The sequence below is a fragment of the Diorhabda sublineata genome, chromosome 6 (genome assembly GCF_026230105.1).
Source record: "Diorhabda sublineata isolate icDioSubl1.1 chromosome 6, icDioSubl1.1, whole genome shotgun sequence".
Lineage (NCBI taxonomy): Eukaryota > Metazoa > Arthropoda > Insecta > Coleoptera > Chrysomelidae > Diorhabda > Diorhabda sublineata.
This window is the reverse complement of record NC_079479.1, coordinates 10,868,886-10,884,111: the sequence shown is the minus strand read 5'-3', so window position 1 is coordinate 10,884,111 and position 15,226 is coordinate 10,868,886. Positions and strand designations below refer to the sequence as shown.

The window sequence follows — 15,226 nt, the reverse complement described above, 5'->3', positions numbered from 1 at the left end:
TTTCTGTATCTCTTGCGCTCTCTTCGATTTGATAATATTCATACCAGATACGAAAGATGCGAAATAAATAAACTGGCTCCAATACGAACGATTCTAGATAGATTCATCAACAATATCAAACAATGTTATTCTCATTCTGCTTACGTCACCATAGATGAAAAACTTGAAGCTTTTCGAGGAAAAAGTAGTTTTAGGCAATATATTCCTATATAAGCTATAAGCCAAATAAATATGGCATAAAAATTTTTGCTATTTCTGATGCCAAGCAGTTTTATACCAGCCAATTGGAAGTTTACGTCGGAAAGCAACCCAATGGGGTGAGTACAGATACGCAAACAGTAGTAGAAAGACTTTGTGAACACATTTATGGTACCAATAGAAATGTTACTGTAGATAATTGGTTTGTGTAGTATTCCACTAGCTGGTAGTCTCAAATCAAAAAAATAACTTTATTGGGTACTATTCGAAAAAATAAAAAACAATTACCAATAGAATTGGTACAAAACAATGGTAGGTGCATTGGTTCTTCGATGTTTGGTTTTTATGATGGAATTACTTTAGTTTCTCAAATTAAAAAAAAAAATCGGAACGTCTAGACAAATTATACGCGCAATAAAATCGCGCTACAAGACGATGGCTCATGGTGCCTTTTTTTAGTTTGTTGAATGTAGCAGGGATAAACTCTTTTGTAGTTTACACATCTTTATATGATGAATCTAAGACACCACGTAGAGAATTTTTACTGCAACTATCAATGTTGCTAGTAAATGTTTACCAAAAAGTACGGGTTGTGTCTAGTAATCTACCAAGAATCATTAGAATGAGACCTAGGGAGATATGTGGCTTGCCAGCAGATCAAGAAGTACCAACCCCAATTCTCGGAGTTCAAGGTCGCTGTGCAGTATGTGATTGGCGGAAAAATGGGAAAACTAAATATTACTGCCAAATATGTGCAAAATATTTGTGTTTTGAACATGTTACAGCATTGTGTAATTCATGTTATGAAAATGTATGCTAAACGTTCGTGTTATAGTTTCTTATAATTATTTTCTTTTTTTTTGTTTTAGATTTAATATTGAAAGTTCTTTTTGAGTTACTAATACACAAATTTGATAATATTTCCCAGTTTTTTGTATTTACATGAGTGTATGCAAAAAATAGTGGCGTTTCAATTATTGTAACATAATTATGATTTAAATTCATATTGAAACAAAATATTATCACGAATCAATTAAATAATGTAACATTATGTTAAAAAGAAAACACAAAAAATCAATATTGATCCATATTTAGGATCCCGGTCCTCTGAACCGTGCGCGATTGTTCTATCCCAAAAAATCGCTACGAGTAATGAAAGGTTAAGTTGTTCAAATTTAGTATCCAGTGCAATCAGTGCTTGATCAAATGTAAAATCAAAAAGTCTATTTTAAACTTTTCATTGGGATTTTTTCATCTCGCGCTTCGTATGAAAAGTTGGTTTTCTTTCTTCTTACTCAGTATCGTGGTATTGTTGAATAAAATTAGAATCAATGTCAATTTCATCAGTTAGTTCTTTAGCATCAACAACAGTTTCATTAAAGGACTCTTCCGATCTTAGATCTCTAAAGAATTTTTTGCAGCTCTGTAAAATTTCAAGTGCAGATGTTAAGTCGTAATCTTTTGTTTGCAACAGCTTGCTTATTGGATTAATACAGTTTAATATTTTGTACGAAATAACTACTGAACACAAAAACAAAACACAAGGAATCATAAATATCTCCTAAATGAAACCTCAATGGCTTTGAGGCCTTTATATATTTTTTGGATAGTATTGAAAAAATTAGCGGCTTCAAATGTTTTTGCCGTATCATTAAGCATTAGATACCATAACAGCCACGCGAAGCCCATTTTTCAACGTTAAATTAAAATTATAAATAATGAATATAGAGTTCCAGGAGTTGGACATGTTTATCCAAAATTTCCTCCACTGTAACGAGCTTCATTCAAAATTTTTTAGATATTAATATTTTTCCAGTTATTATCCAAAAACTTTTGTTAAAAACAATTACAATTTTTTACCTGCACCAAAATCCTTCAAAAACATTTTTCTAGAGGTGATTCCGAATCGAATGACGTTTTTAAACTTGTAGATTAGACTAGTTGATACCAAAAGAATTCTTATCACTCCGATATTTTCCATATTTCTTAGACGATTTGACCTTTCACTTACCGAGCTAGGAAAAGACTAAATTTACATCAGAAATCAAATACGATATTATTCTTAAAAGTATGATGCAAGATTATTAGTTTTGCAGATAAGACTAAGTTGGATAATAATTTATAACATACTCGGAGGCCGTTCAGTATTTTTGAGTATATATACAGAGGAAAATACTTTACAAAGTATCAGTTTCTTCCTAGTTCTGGTAAAACATCCAGCGAATATCTCAGACAAAATGAAATTCTTGGTAAGATGTGTTTTTTTTTATTGTTTTAATGATACTTCAGTTGTTAGAGAGCTTTTAATTTTGAAATATACTAAAATCTCTCAAAAAATCTGTTATTTGGTAATTAAACCCATTAGTGTAACTTCATATTTCCAAAATTTGAGCTACGGGATTCTAGATGTGACCAGCTTAATAATAATAATTCAGATTCAATGATAATGATGCTAATAGGTCTTTATTCGCGGAAAATTTACAAGACAAAAAAAATATCACTATTATACTACGATACCTATAATCTCAATGTATTAATTTTTAAAAAATATCGAGACGTTGGTTTAAGTCTCAACACGTTGACAGAAGGAATAGTTTTCGTCAAATTGTGATCATCGACGACCCTACGACACCTGTTAGTGCTTTTTCAATTTATTTTTTATCGGTCTGGCTATCTAAAAACAATTCTAAACTTTCTTGTCACCTTTTCAAACAGATCTACTTTGTATTTGGGCCACCCGTTACAGATTTTTTTTAAATTTTTCTCTGGAAACTCATTTCTAAAGATAAATTTCACCATCTATATAATTTTTTTCTTATTCATTATATTGAAAAATGGATTATATGAATGTAGTTATACAAAAAGAACAACCAACTTTTTTGAGAAATCTACATTTGGTAAATGTAAAAATTCTTTTGCAATTTTCCCGTATATTTGGTTGCTTTTTTCAAAACTACGCCCATATGTTTTTAAATAAGATTAAGTATATTTTTGCAATTCAGGCATCCAAAAAATTCTTATTTCTAGTGATTAAGTAATTCTTAATGACGGCCATTAAAACACCCTTCAACAGGCATTTTTTTACGGTAAAAAATAAAAAATCGGTGAAAAAATTTATGGTATATTCAAAGTATTGCAAAATCGAATGAATTTAAACAAAACAAAACTTTTCACCCACGGGATTACCTCATACTGCATAGCTGCCAACGTTTTAAGATTAGTAGAATTGATCTTCCTCAAGACACTTATAATTTTATTGTAATTAACCCTGATAGGTTATTATAGTTAAATTATCTTGACTTCCTTGCTCCTTCACGATGAAATCGAAGAGATCTTCGTTTCCCTCTGGCATATACAACCAATGATTAACAAGTATCGTATAAACAAAATAATTTTCATTCCACACTACTATATTGACTCGATTCCAAAAATTTCTTTAATGCAAATAACACTTGAGGTAGCTCTGTTTAAGAAAAGAATTTCCCGATCGATATGAACTCTTTGTAAAATATAATTAAGATGATTAGATATCAGTTCAAATAGATTATGACTTCCAAATATTTGCTTTTTTGGTGATATTCTTTAATTATAAAGGTTCCAGAAATAACAAATCAATATACTGAAATTAGAGCCCGCTATGAACCCTAACCTAAGTATTGAATTTATTCAATATTCAATACACTGGTATGACAAGAATATTCCTAAAATTTCTCGGTTTTGTGCCAAATTATTGAAAACATGGGCTCGTATTGAAAGTATGTTGAAAATAATTAGATATCACGTATTCGTCGCCGGAGATTCTTAAGAACATATACATTTTTGAATCGGACTTGTGGTTTTCCCGAAAGACCAATTTTCATGGATTTTCCCGAATTTTCTCCTCGCTATCATTTTATTTCCCAAAAATTGACAACTTTCATGAAATCCCCATATTATTTAACCGCCATGTGCAAAATTTGGTTGAAACCGAAGACAAAAAAAATTTGTCTCAAATGTAACCCTGTATAATATGCGTATGTATGGGAATGAAGAATGGCAATGGGACTATTGAGTAACTTGGAAGTTTTCTTAATAGATTAATGCCATAATGACATCCATATGTCACATAGTATTGAATTTATTAAATTTTATACACAGGGACGACAACAATATTCCGAAAATTTCTCGATTTTGTTCCAAAATATTGAAAATATAGGCTCGAGTTAAAAGTATGTCGAAAATAATCAGATAACATGTATTCGCTGTCGGAGATTCTAGAAAACATATCAGTTTCTCAATCGAAAATGTAGTTGTCCCGAAAATCCAATTTTCATGAATTTTCCCGAATATTTCCATCGTCATAATTTCTTTTTTTTTTTCTGAAAACTGCGTACTTTCCTAGGATCCCAATATCATTCAGCCCCCATGTGCACAATTTGGTGAAAAACGGAGTCAAAAGTCCATTCCATTTTCATTCTACGGGGTACCCTTTGCAATGTCGAATTCCGTTCCAAAAGCTCAATTTCAAAGCTTTATAACTGGCCTTGTATAACCATGAGAAAAAAAATTTATTTTTTCTATGATAATACTTCTTTTGATTGTTCTACATTACAACGTTTCAGTTTGTAATCTGTGGATAATATGAATTTTTATGTGGATTTTTTTAAGAAAAAAGTTTACCTCAACTTTCACCCTGTATAATACGCGTATATATGGAAATGAAGAATTGCAATGAGACTGTTGAGTAACTTGAAGGTTTTCTCAATCGATTGATGCCATAAAGTCATCCATATCTATCATAGTATTGAATTTATTCAATTTTATACACAGGGATGACAACAATATTCCGAAAAATCCTCGGTTTTGTTCCAAAATATCGAAAATATATGAAAAATGGTGTCGCCGGAAATTCTCAAAAAACATATCAGTTTTTGAATCGGACATGTAGTTTTCCCGAAAATTCAATTTTCATGGATTTTCCCGAATTTCTTTTTCTGAAAACTGAGAACTTTTCTGAAATCTCCATATCATTTAACCCCCATGTGCAGAATTTGCTGGAGATCGTAGACCCTTTGAAATATCGAATTCCTTTCAAAAAGCTCAAATTCGAAGCTTTATAACTCGCCTAACCTAACCTAACCTAACCCAACCTAACCTAACCTAACTTAACCTAACCTATCCTATCCTATCCTATCCTATCCTAGCCTAACCTAACCTAACTGTTCATCTGGTAAGGTGAATACTTAGTTTGATTAGTTTCACTAGTTTTTCATTGCTCTTTCAAGTGAGTTTGATTTAGTTTAGGTGTAGATGATAAACCTCACTCGCAACAAACACATTTGTTTATTATTAAGGGACACAAATTGTAATAAATATCAAGTTTAACCTATTCCGTTTTAATATCAAACTTTGTTAACTGCCGCTCCGATATATAGCTTATTAAATTCTAAAGTAACATCTGTCAAAACTCCCAACCCAAAATGATAACTATTATTCATTCATTGTTTCAGGTTACTTTTGCTTTATTGGCCTTCGCTGTCTCCGCTCATGCCTCAGCTATAGGTTTAGGTTATGGCGGAGTTGGTCTAATTAATCCACTAGCTCTTAGTCCTATTGGACCATCTGGAATCGTAACTGGTGCAGGCGCTGCAGGACCTTCTGGTGTTGTAACTGGTTCTGGAGCCGCTGGGCCTGCTGGAATTGTTACCGGAGCTGGAGCTGTTGGACCAACTGGACCTAATGGAATTGGATATTTGGGAGCACCAGCTTTAGGCTTGGGTCTCGCTGGACTCGGACCATCTGGAATCGTAACCGGTGTAGGCGCTGCAGGACCTTCTGGTGTTGTAACTGGTGCTGGAGCCGCCGGACCTGCTGGAATTGTTACTGGAGTCGGAGCTGTTGGACCAACTGGACCCAATGGAATTGGATATTTGGGAGCACCAGCTTTAGGTTTAGGTCTTGCTAGACCTGGTTTGGGACTTGGCTTGATCGGACACTGATATTTTATTAATATTTGTAACGTACTTCTTTATATCGAACTACTAGTGCTTTGAATATATATATTTATTGCAATAAATTAAATTAAAAATTACTGATCTCGATTCATTTAACCAAATTGTATTTGATAAAAAAGTATTGGGGATTTCTTCCGGTACATCAAGCCGCATTTTCGTCTTTCCTTTTGGTTCTTATATGAAGCTTTATTATTTTGTGCGATGATAATTAACCAGATTCTATGATGCTTTACTTGATGTCTCCACTAGATTTTTGGAAGGATGTTTTCTTTTTTGATGTTTGCACTAACGCAATATGCGAGGTTAGATGTACTCTTTATACAATTTATGTTCTTTCCTTTTATGGATTTTTGTATGGTGTACTTTTTCACTAGGTTTTTAAGAATGGTTACATCAGCAGCAGGTTACTTATTCAATCACCAGGGAGATAGGCATAATTGATCAATTATGAAAAACCAGCATATCCAACTTTGGTAAAACTGGAAAAAACCACCCCTAACCTAACCCCCTAATCAATACAATTGAAATTATTTCTATTAAGCTAACCAAATTCATCTCAGATTAATGATAAGCTTACCAAACCTTTACTGTGAGAAGAAGATACTAGACAATAAGATTAGATGTTAAACCAATGAAGAACAAAGGCTCCTGTTCAGTTAATATAGTGACAATAGCTTGACAAAATGAACGTGTGAGAAGATTGAAAAAAGAATTGGAATATGTGGAAGTTGGAACAGAGATCCAAGAACAAACCAACAAAGCTGTATGCTAAACAATGCAATACAGCAGAAGAAATACATTCAAATAGAAACCAAGGCCAAAATTTAGACAATAATGAAGTTCTTCGCTGAAACGAGACTAGACACGACTAATACGAGAAGACTTCTGAAGACGACAGACTACGAGTGCTGAAGGCAACGTGTCTAGTGGATATAGAAATTGGATCGCATGAGTTTAGAACGAAATAGGACGATAGACTGATGTAACAGAGGCTAATAATCAGAAATATACTCATGTTGAGATATTTAACTCAGTTAAATAAGCATGGGTATAAAATATTTAACATCTACATAATTTTACATGATGCTGACCACAACGTTTGCCTCCTTACCATCCCGATCTTAATTCGATCGAGTTATTGTAGGCAGCGACGAAAAGCTAGAAACACTCAACGTAATTAAGCTCTTTGATGTATTCTTCCAATAATTTTCGGTACGTTCGTGGAAATAGCGTTGTAAAAACAATTTGAAAATAATTTGATGAGAGTGAACCCATGATGGATGAATTGATTGATGAACTAATTATTAATAACAACAATGACACTAATGATAGTGATAGCTGATTCTTCCTGAGATCACTTTAGTAAGAGTGATAACGAATGATTGTCTGAGATTGTTACAAAATATTTAGTGAATAAATATTGTCATCTATTATTATTTTATTCCATTACATGGTATCATAAACTAATAAATATCCTACAAGTAACTGGAATTGATAGCAAAGATATTAATTTTATAGCGAATATTTACTGGAATCAAAAAGCAAATTAACGACTCAAAGATGAATTCATTCCAGGTATCAACATTAGGAGAGGAGTCAGTCAGGGATGTCACATCTACTTTTCAATTTATACTCGGAACATATCTTCCTAGGGGCCTTCGGTAAAGATGAGGTATACAAATAAATAGCGTAACCGTAATCAACATTCGGTACGCCGATGACACTCTCCTCGTAGTTGATCCAATGGAAGGTTTTCATAAGTTATTGGATCAAATGGTTGAGAAATGTCAGGAGTATGGAATAAAATACCAAAAAGACTAAGTACATGATCATTAGCAAAAATCCAATAAACGATGGTGACCTTATTGTTGACAATGAACCATTAAAACGAACGGAATAGAAACTATTCGGGAACAACTATTAATGTAAAGTGGGATTACTCAACAAAAATAAAATATCGCATTGAGAAAGCTAGAACAGCATTAATTAGACCAAAAAACATCTTGTGTAGTCACGAGCTAAGTTTACAGCTTCGCGTCAGGGTATTAAGATGTTTTCTATTCTTTTGTATGGTTTGGAAGCATGGACACTCACGGAAGCAACTCTTAAAAAGCTCGAAGCTTTTGAAATATGGACTTATAGGCGTACGCTCCGAATCAGCTGACAGGATAGAGTGCGTAATGACAACGTTATGGTGCAAATGAGAAAGGAAAGAGAGATTGTAAGATCTGATAAGACCAGGAAATTATCTTCGCACAGGTAAAACGCAATCATGACACGTATAGTATATTGCAACTTATCATCCGGGAAAAATTCGAGGAAAACGGAATCCGGGAAGAAGAAGAACATCATGGTTGAAAAATTTTCGTCAGTGGTTCCGTCAGACAACTGGTTCCCTCTTACGAGCTGCAGTGAACAAAATTATCACAGCGAACATGATCGCCAACGTTCGATAATGGCTTCGGCACTATAAGAAGAACATTATAGAGTTTAACTAATTTTTAATTTCTTTTCAAAAGATTGTACTTTCTATTATGAGATCATAATCGAAATACCAAAGAAACAGGTATTAAACCTAACCTTTTGGTTTCCAAAAAAAGACTTGCGAAGCAGTAAATAGGACCATGTGATCGATTGGATAAAATTAATTCAAAATATGATAAATTAATGTCGTAAATCACAAAATAATATACTCAATTCCTATTTTTTTCAATAATTACACTTATTTTCAATCTGGCTGAAAATATTTAGGTAGGTACGATACCCCTTGTTTATATGTTATTTATTTTACTTTGTTAGGCCAGGTATTCAAACATTTCCCCTCTGAATTCTTTAATACAGCACCAATTTATTTGAAATTTTAACAGATGATAGGTGTGTATCTTAAAAGAGAGATCTACATGGTGCCCAACCCCACCCCGGGGGGATGCCACCCCTTTTCGGGGGAAAACCGCATTTTTCAATAGTTTTTACGTAAAACTCTGTAATGATGAATTTTATCGGAAAAAAGTGTAATAAACAAAAATGAAGCTTATAAAAAAACAGAGAAATTAAACTATATATTAATATCTTAATATTCTACCTAAAGCAAGTAATAGATACTTGAATAGCTTTTGTTTTACGTACTTGAGCATTTAACCTCAAATAATGGGAACGGGGTACATTTTTCAACAAAAAGTTCAACAAAAAAGACTTAAAAAGACCTTTCAAATGGTAACTATAAAAAAGTCGTTTCAAACTGAAACTTCAGTGAGACATGATGTAAAATAGTTAAAGCTAAAAATAATTGCACTAAAACTAATGCCATTTCATTGAAAATCAAAATTAACTTATTTCTTCTACCGAATACTTTATTTGGATGTTATTTACGACATCTGAAAATTTGGCTTATTAGAAATGCATGATTTTGAAAAAAAATGAGCATTAAATAATACTTTATTTTTATTTTCCAAAAAATTTTTTTTGCTCATTTTTTCTCCATAACTATAAGAGACACAAAAACAAATAAACAATCAAATCAAAGCATTTTTTATGACGATTATTTTGCTTCTATGTTTTTTGTAGCATAAAAATAACCAAATTAATCTTGCACTATAGTGCGAGGATTGCTTATCCACAGCCTTTTGACCCTTTATTAATAAAATCTGGAGGGGCTCAAGCCCTTCTAACAAACATAGACTTATAGACCTGAAATTACCTTAAAAATTATTTTTTGTAGGATGTATTAGCTTCAAAATTAATGGATTTACATAAAAAATAAGAATTTGAAATTTTTTTTGTGAATCATAGGATATGAAAAAGTTTCAAATTTTGACCTAATCACACATCACATCTTAGTATCTTATTGCTAATCTAGAACAACTAATAAATTCCCAAATTTATTGTTTCGAAAAAAATTCGGATTTTAATAATTATATGACAATCTTTTAACTATAATATTAGTATGAACAAACTGTATTACTAATTCTTAGTAACATGAGAATGGAAGAGAATATTTACTTTTATATGAAACATTGCAAACAGAAAAACCAATTTAAATCTCATATACTAAATGATTAAAGCTAATTTTAACAAATTTTATCACTTGAATTTTATAATACATCCCTTGCGTTTAATTTATTATTGTTTATATCCAGCAGTCATTTATTGAAAAGCTTTTATAACGATTTGGGAACAAATTATATCCATTAATAGATTCGCAATATGATGCACAAAGTGCATTTTGAAATCTCAGCATTATAGAAAAACAAAAAACACAACACAACGAGAATTAATCATCAAAAGTATCTGAGCAATGCACACCAACAATTAATTATCTAGTTTTGTCAACTTGATATCTACTTATGCTAAAAGATATTAAACCCTCATCACTTTGGTCTAAGTCAATGGTGAGAATTTGCCTTTCTTCAAAAGAATTTTTAAAACTTACAAAAAACTAATGGCATTTATGAGGCAGAGCTCTGCAGACATGTCGTTGAGATGAGTTCCAAAAATTGAGTGTTGAAGACACAGAAAAAGTAGGTTCGATATTATTTATAAAAATGCCACGTTCAAAAACTGACAATGAACGAAATTTGACCTATGTGCATGCTATTGGTGTTTGTTAAAATCCCTTATGACATTGCAAAATTTCTGAATTTGGAGAATCTCGAGCTATACACAGGTCACTGCTTCAGGAGATCATCCGCAACGCTTGTTGCAGATACTGGAGCAGAAATTCTACAGCTCAAACGACACGGCGAATGGACATCGTCGACAATATCGAAAGAGCAAAAAACACTCGCAAACAAACTCAATGTTGCAAAATAAATATTTCAAGCTAAAGAAAATGGCAATGTACAAATACCAAGTACCAGTACATTCAGAGAAGTCACAAATCAAGAATTAGAATTAAAAAATAATTCACTAAAAAATATTGATATTGAAAATTGTACATTCACTTTCAATATAATCTTAAGTAAGTTAAATTATTCCTAATTTTCGTAATGCTAACCGATAGTGTTAATTAATTATCAAATATTTGCACTTAAATTACGCTTTTTATTTTTTTACACCTGAATAAAACATTTTTTCATGAACGTAAAAAAATATTGTATGTAACTCGTGCAAAAGTGTTTATTGCACTCGACGTGTGGTCAAATTTACTCGCGTGCAATTAACACTTAATTGGTAATTATCTAGATTAAGTCTCCGATTTCGTTAAAATTTTAGTATGTTATAAAGAAAACTACGTTACGTTATATATATATATATATATATATATATATATATATATATATATATATATATATATCATCCCTTCAGGTACTTTTTTGCGTTTAAAGAATCAAATAATTGTAATGATTTTTCAGTGATTGTAATAATTAAATTAATCGTTGAAAGCTAAGTTAACCTTACCTAACCTAACTTAACGTAACCCAACCTAACCTACATACTTCTCTACAAAATGAAATCCAATCACAAGCAGGAGCTGCTGATATCGAAAACTCTTGATGATTTTTTCTAGATGAGGTGGTGGACAATAAATGAAATAGATATACAAATTGTATGTATAATCATCGCTTATTTTATTTAGTGTCGACCTCCTCATCAAGAGTTTTCGATATCAGCAGCCCTGCTTGTGATTGGATTTCATTTTGTAGAGAAGTATGTAGGTTAGATTGGGTTACGTTAAGTTAGGTTAGGTAAGGTTAGCTTAGGTTTCAACGATTAATTTAATTATGACAATCACTTAAAAAATCAATACAATTATTTCATTTAGTTGATTCTTTGAACGCAAAAAAGTACCTGAAGGAAAATTTTAACGAAATCGGAGGGGTGTAACGTAATCTAGATAATTACCCTCACTTTTCGCACTACACTACATAAATAACTAGAATAAAACGTATCATTAGTAACTAGTAGTGTAGAATTATACAGAAGACAAATCATTCTCCATCATGGAAAAGCAAGCTCTAACACATCAGCTCAAAATAAAAACAAAAAACGTTTTATAACATTTAAAACATCGAATTGATGAGTCATCCGGCGTACAGTCCTAGTTTGGTACCTAATGATTTCTTCTTATTCCCGCAGATACACAAAAAATGCAAGGTGAACGTCGACGAAGCGGTTAAACAACAGTGTTGGAGGTACCTCAATTGGATTTGAAAATTGGCTCAAATGGTCGCAAAAACAATATCCAATTATAAATATTTGTTTTTATTTGTCTATCTCAAAACTTCCTCACCATAAATGAGTCAATATGAATAAGAATTTATCGTACTATAATTATTATATTCGATTGCCATCTTTTAATACTATCGCGGATCTGTGGATAAAATAAAACCAATTAAAAATCTCGATGAAAAGTAGGGTTTGATCGTAGAAGGGTGAGTAATATGATTTTTTTTATTCCAAGCCATGACAAAAAACAAAAATCTTGACAAAAAAATTAAAGTTTATAATTAACAAATAACAAAAGGGAGTTGATCGTAGAGGGTTGAAAATTTTGGGATTTATGTGTTTTTTAATGCTGTATCATAAAAAAATTGGATCTAGAAATAAAAAAATTTATCTAGAAAATAAAAAAAAGTTTAGGGGTGTACTTCCCATAACATATGCACACAAAATTTCGCGAGAATCGGTCAAGCAGTCAAGCAGTTCAAGGAGTTCAATTACAAACACTTTTTATATATTAGAAGAACTAGAAGGCTTTAGAGATTCTCGAAGTTACTTTATCAAAATGTATAATTTGAGAATAGTGATTGGTAAAGTCAATTAAACAAAAGTAAAAATCACAATTCACAATAAAATAGAAGAAATACAGATGAGGTTGAATGCAGCCAGTAGATGTTTTTGGAGCGTATCAAAACATTTTAAAATCAAATATTAAGGAGGATTAAGTAGAATATTTAGGCCCGAACTTCTAAAATATGCCGGTTCCGAGCTAGGTAAACAGTGAAAAATTCTCTATAACAAAATTTTAGAGACATCGGAAATACCTTACGGAATGGCACAAAAGTATAACTATTCCTATATTTAAGAAAGGACAGAAGACAACTACATAACGCTGCTGAACTCAAGCATGAAACTCTTCACTAGCATTTTAAAGGAAAAACTTGAAACACAAATAACGAACAGGGAATAACAACAAGGTTTCAGACGAAACAGATCCATGACCAACGCCATATTCATTATTAAGCAACTGAAAGAAAGATCGATCGAATTTAATACACTAGCGTATGTCTGCCTCATCGATTTGATCAAGGCATTTGATGCATCGCTGACATCATGAATATACTGATATCGAAAGAAACGCCAGACACTTTCGTGTGAGCAGTCCGCAGTATCAATACAAACAACACGACCAAAGTAAAGGCAGGAGACACTTATACGGAGGAGATATCAACACCAGGAGGCATCAGGCAGGGCGACAGCCTGAGCCCAGATATATTCAATGTCTTAATGGATAAATATGGGATACCGAATGCGACAGAATAAAAGAATCAGCATGGTATACTACGCCAAATTCGGCCAGGTCAGCTTAGCGAAACATGACTATATCCACAGAAAAATTGAAAAGCATTACCTTTGCTGAAGAGCCCGTACGATGTAAGCTGGTAGTTCAGGACAAAGTCATCGAACAAGTCTCATAATTCAAATACCTGGGTATGGACCTATCGAGTTATTACGACCCAGTGAAGGACCTAAGAAGCTAGATCAAAAAGCGACTGCCGTATCGCGCTTCTTAGGGTAGACAATAAGGGCGAACGAATACATGCGAAAGGATAACACGGTTAGGATCTATTAGACTTGTATCGGGCCAATTATGACATACGGAATAGAAACCAGAGAGGAAACCAACAAAACAAAAAGCATGCTTCGGGTAACGGAAATGAAAACTCTCATAACTATAATGGGGAAAACAAGAGTAGATCGAAACAGGAACACTGACATCAGGGAACAATGATGGGGTGAAAGACATCGTAAGATGGGGAAGACAAAGAAGAATGGAAGAGAGTGGACTGCCACGCATCATACTTGGGGGGAAACCAATAGGGAAAAGAGAACCCTGACGACCACGTAAGAGATGGATAAACAGATGGCAGAGGAACCTGCAAAACAAACAGATCATGAGATCTTAAAAATGAATAAGAAGAAGAAGAAGATATATGGGCCAGTTTTCGAAGGAGGAATACTGAAAAACAGAGAACTCAAGGACCGGTACAAACGACCAGATATTGTGGCTGCGTTAAGAAGTAGAAGAATCAGGTTGTTGGGCCATGTTAGAAGAAGAGATGAAGAGACAACAATAAAAAGAGTATGGAGAGGTCAACCAGAAGATAGGTGCTCAGTGGGAAGACCGAGAGCAAGATGGAATGACCAAGTGGATGAAGATGCTAAAGACTTAGTGGAGAAGTAGACATGGCTGAGGTTAGAAAATTATGGAGGCAACTTGTTTAGCGAGATCGAAAATCATCTAGGATTTGAGTGGCCACAGTAGTAGTAGTATATTTATTAGTATGGTTTATCAATTTTAACTTTAATGCCTTAAAAAAATATCAAACAGTCCCTTTGGCAAAACTGATATAACTAAATAACTTTCAAAGGAGCGTTCGGATCAAAAATATCGGCTGATTATATCAAAGAAGCCGCCTCATTATATTTTAATTTATTTTCTGGATCTTATTTTACTTTATGATGGTCCTACCTAATTTCATAGCTTTTTATTATTTGTATTAATTATTTGAATCCATTGAGGGTTATGGCACATGGAAATCGTCTGAACTTCATGAGAAGCGGCTTTAAATGATGTCTGATGCTATGTTGGAATGGTCAAAGTTGATAAAAACTACTATAAAACCCCTTCAGAAACCACTGAAGTGATATATTTCAATATAATTACATGGATGTATGTGCAAATAAATGGCCCTCAGTCCCTGGTAAAACTAAGGTGCTAAGAATCCCAGAGGTGAAATTACAAATCTTTTAATATTTGAACATATCTATAGTATGTTTGAATCTGAAAAAATTGCAAGCGTCATTCAGGAAAT

The 15,226-nt window shown here is 32.8% G+C and overlaps 1 protein-coding gene across 1 annotated transcript; it reads left to right on the top strand.

Moving 5' to 3' along the window:
* The first annotated feature begins 2,413 nt into the window (after window positions 1-2,413).
* LOC130445242 (collagen alpha-2(I) chain-like) lies at window positions 2,414-6,176 on the top strand. Its single transcript, XM_056780796.1, has 2 exons — window positions 2,414-2,447; window positions 5,688-6,176. Exons 1-2 carry the CDS (start codon window positions 2,436-2,438, stop codon window positions 6,174-6,176), a joined length of 501 nt encoding a protein of 166 aa, XP_056636774.1. The 5' UTR covers window positions 2,414-2,435.
* Window positions 6,177-15,226: the final 9,050 nt, after the last annotated feature.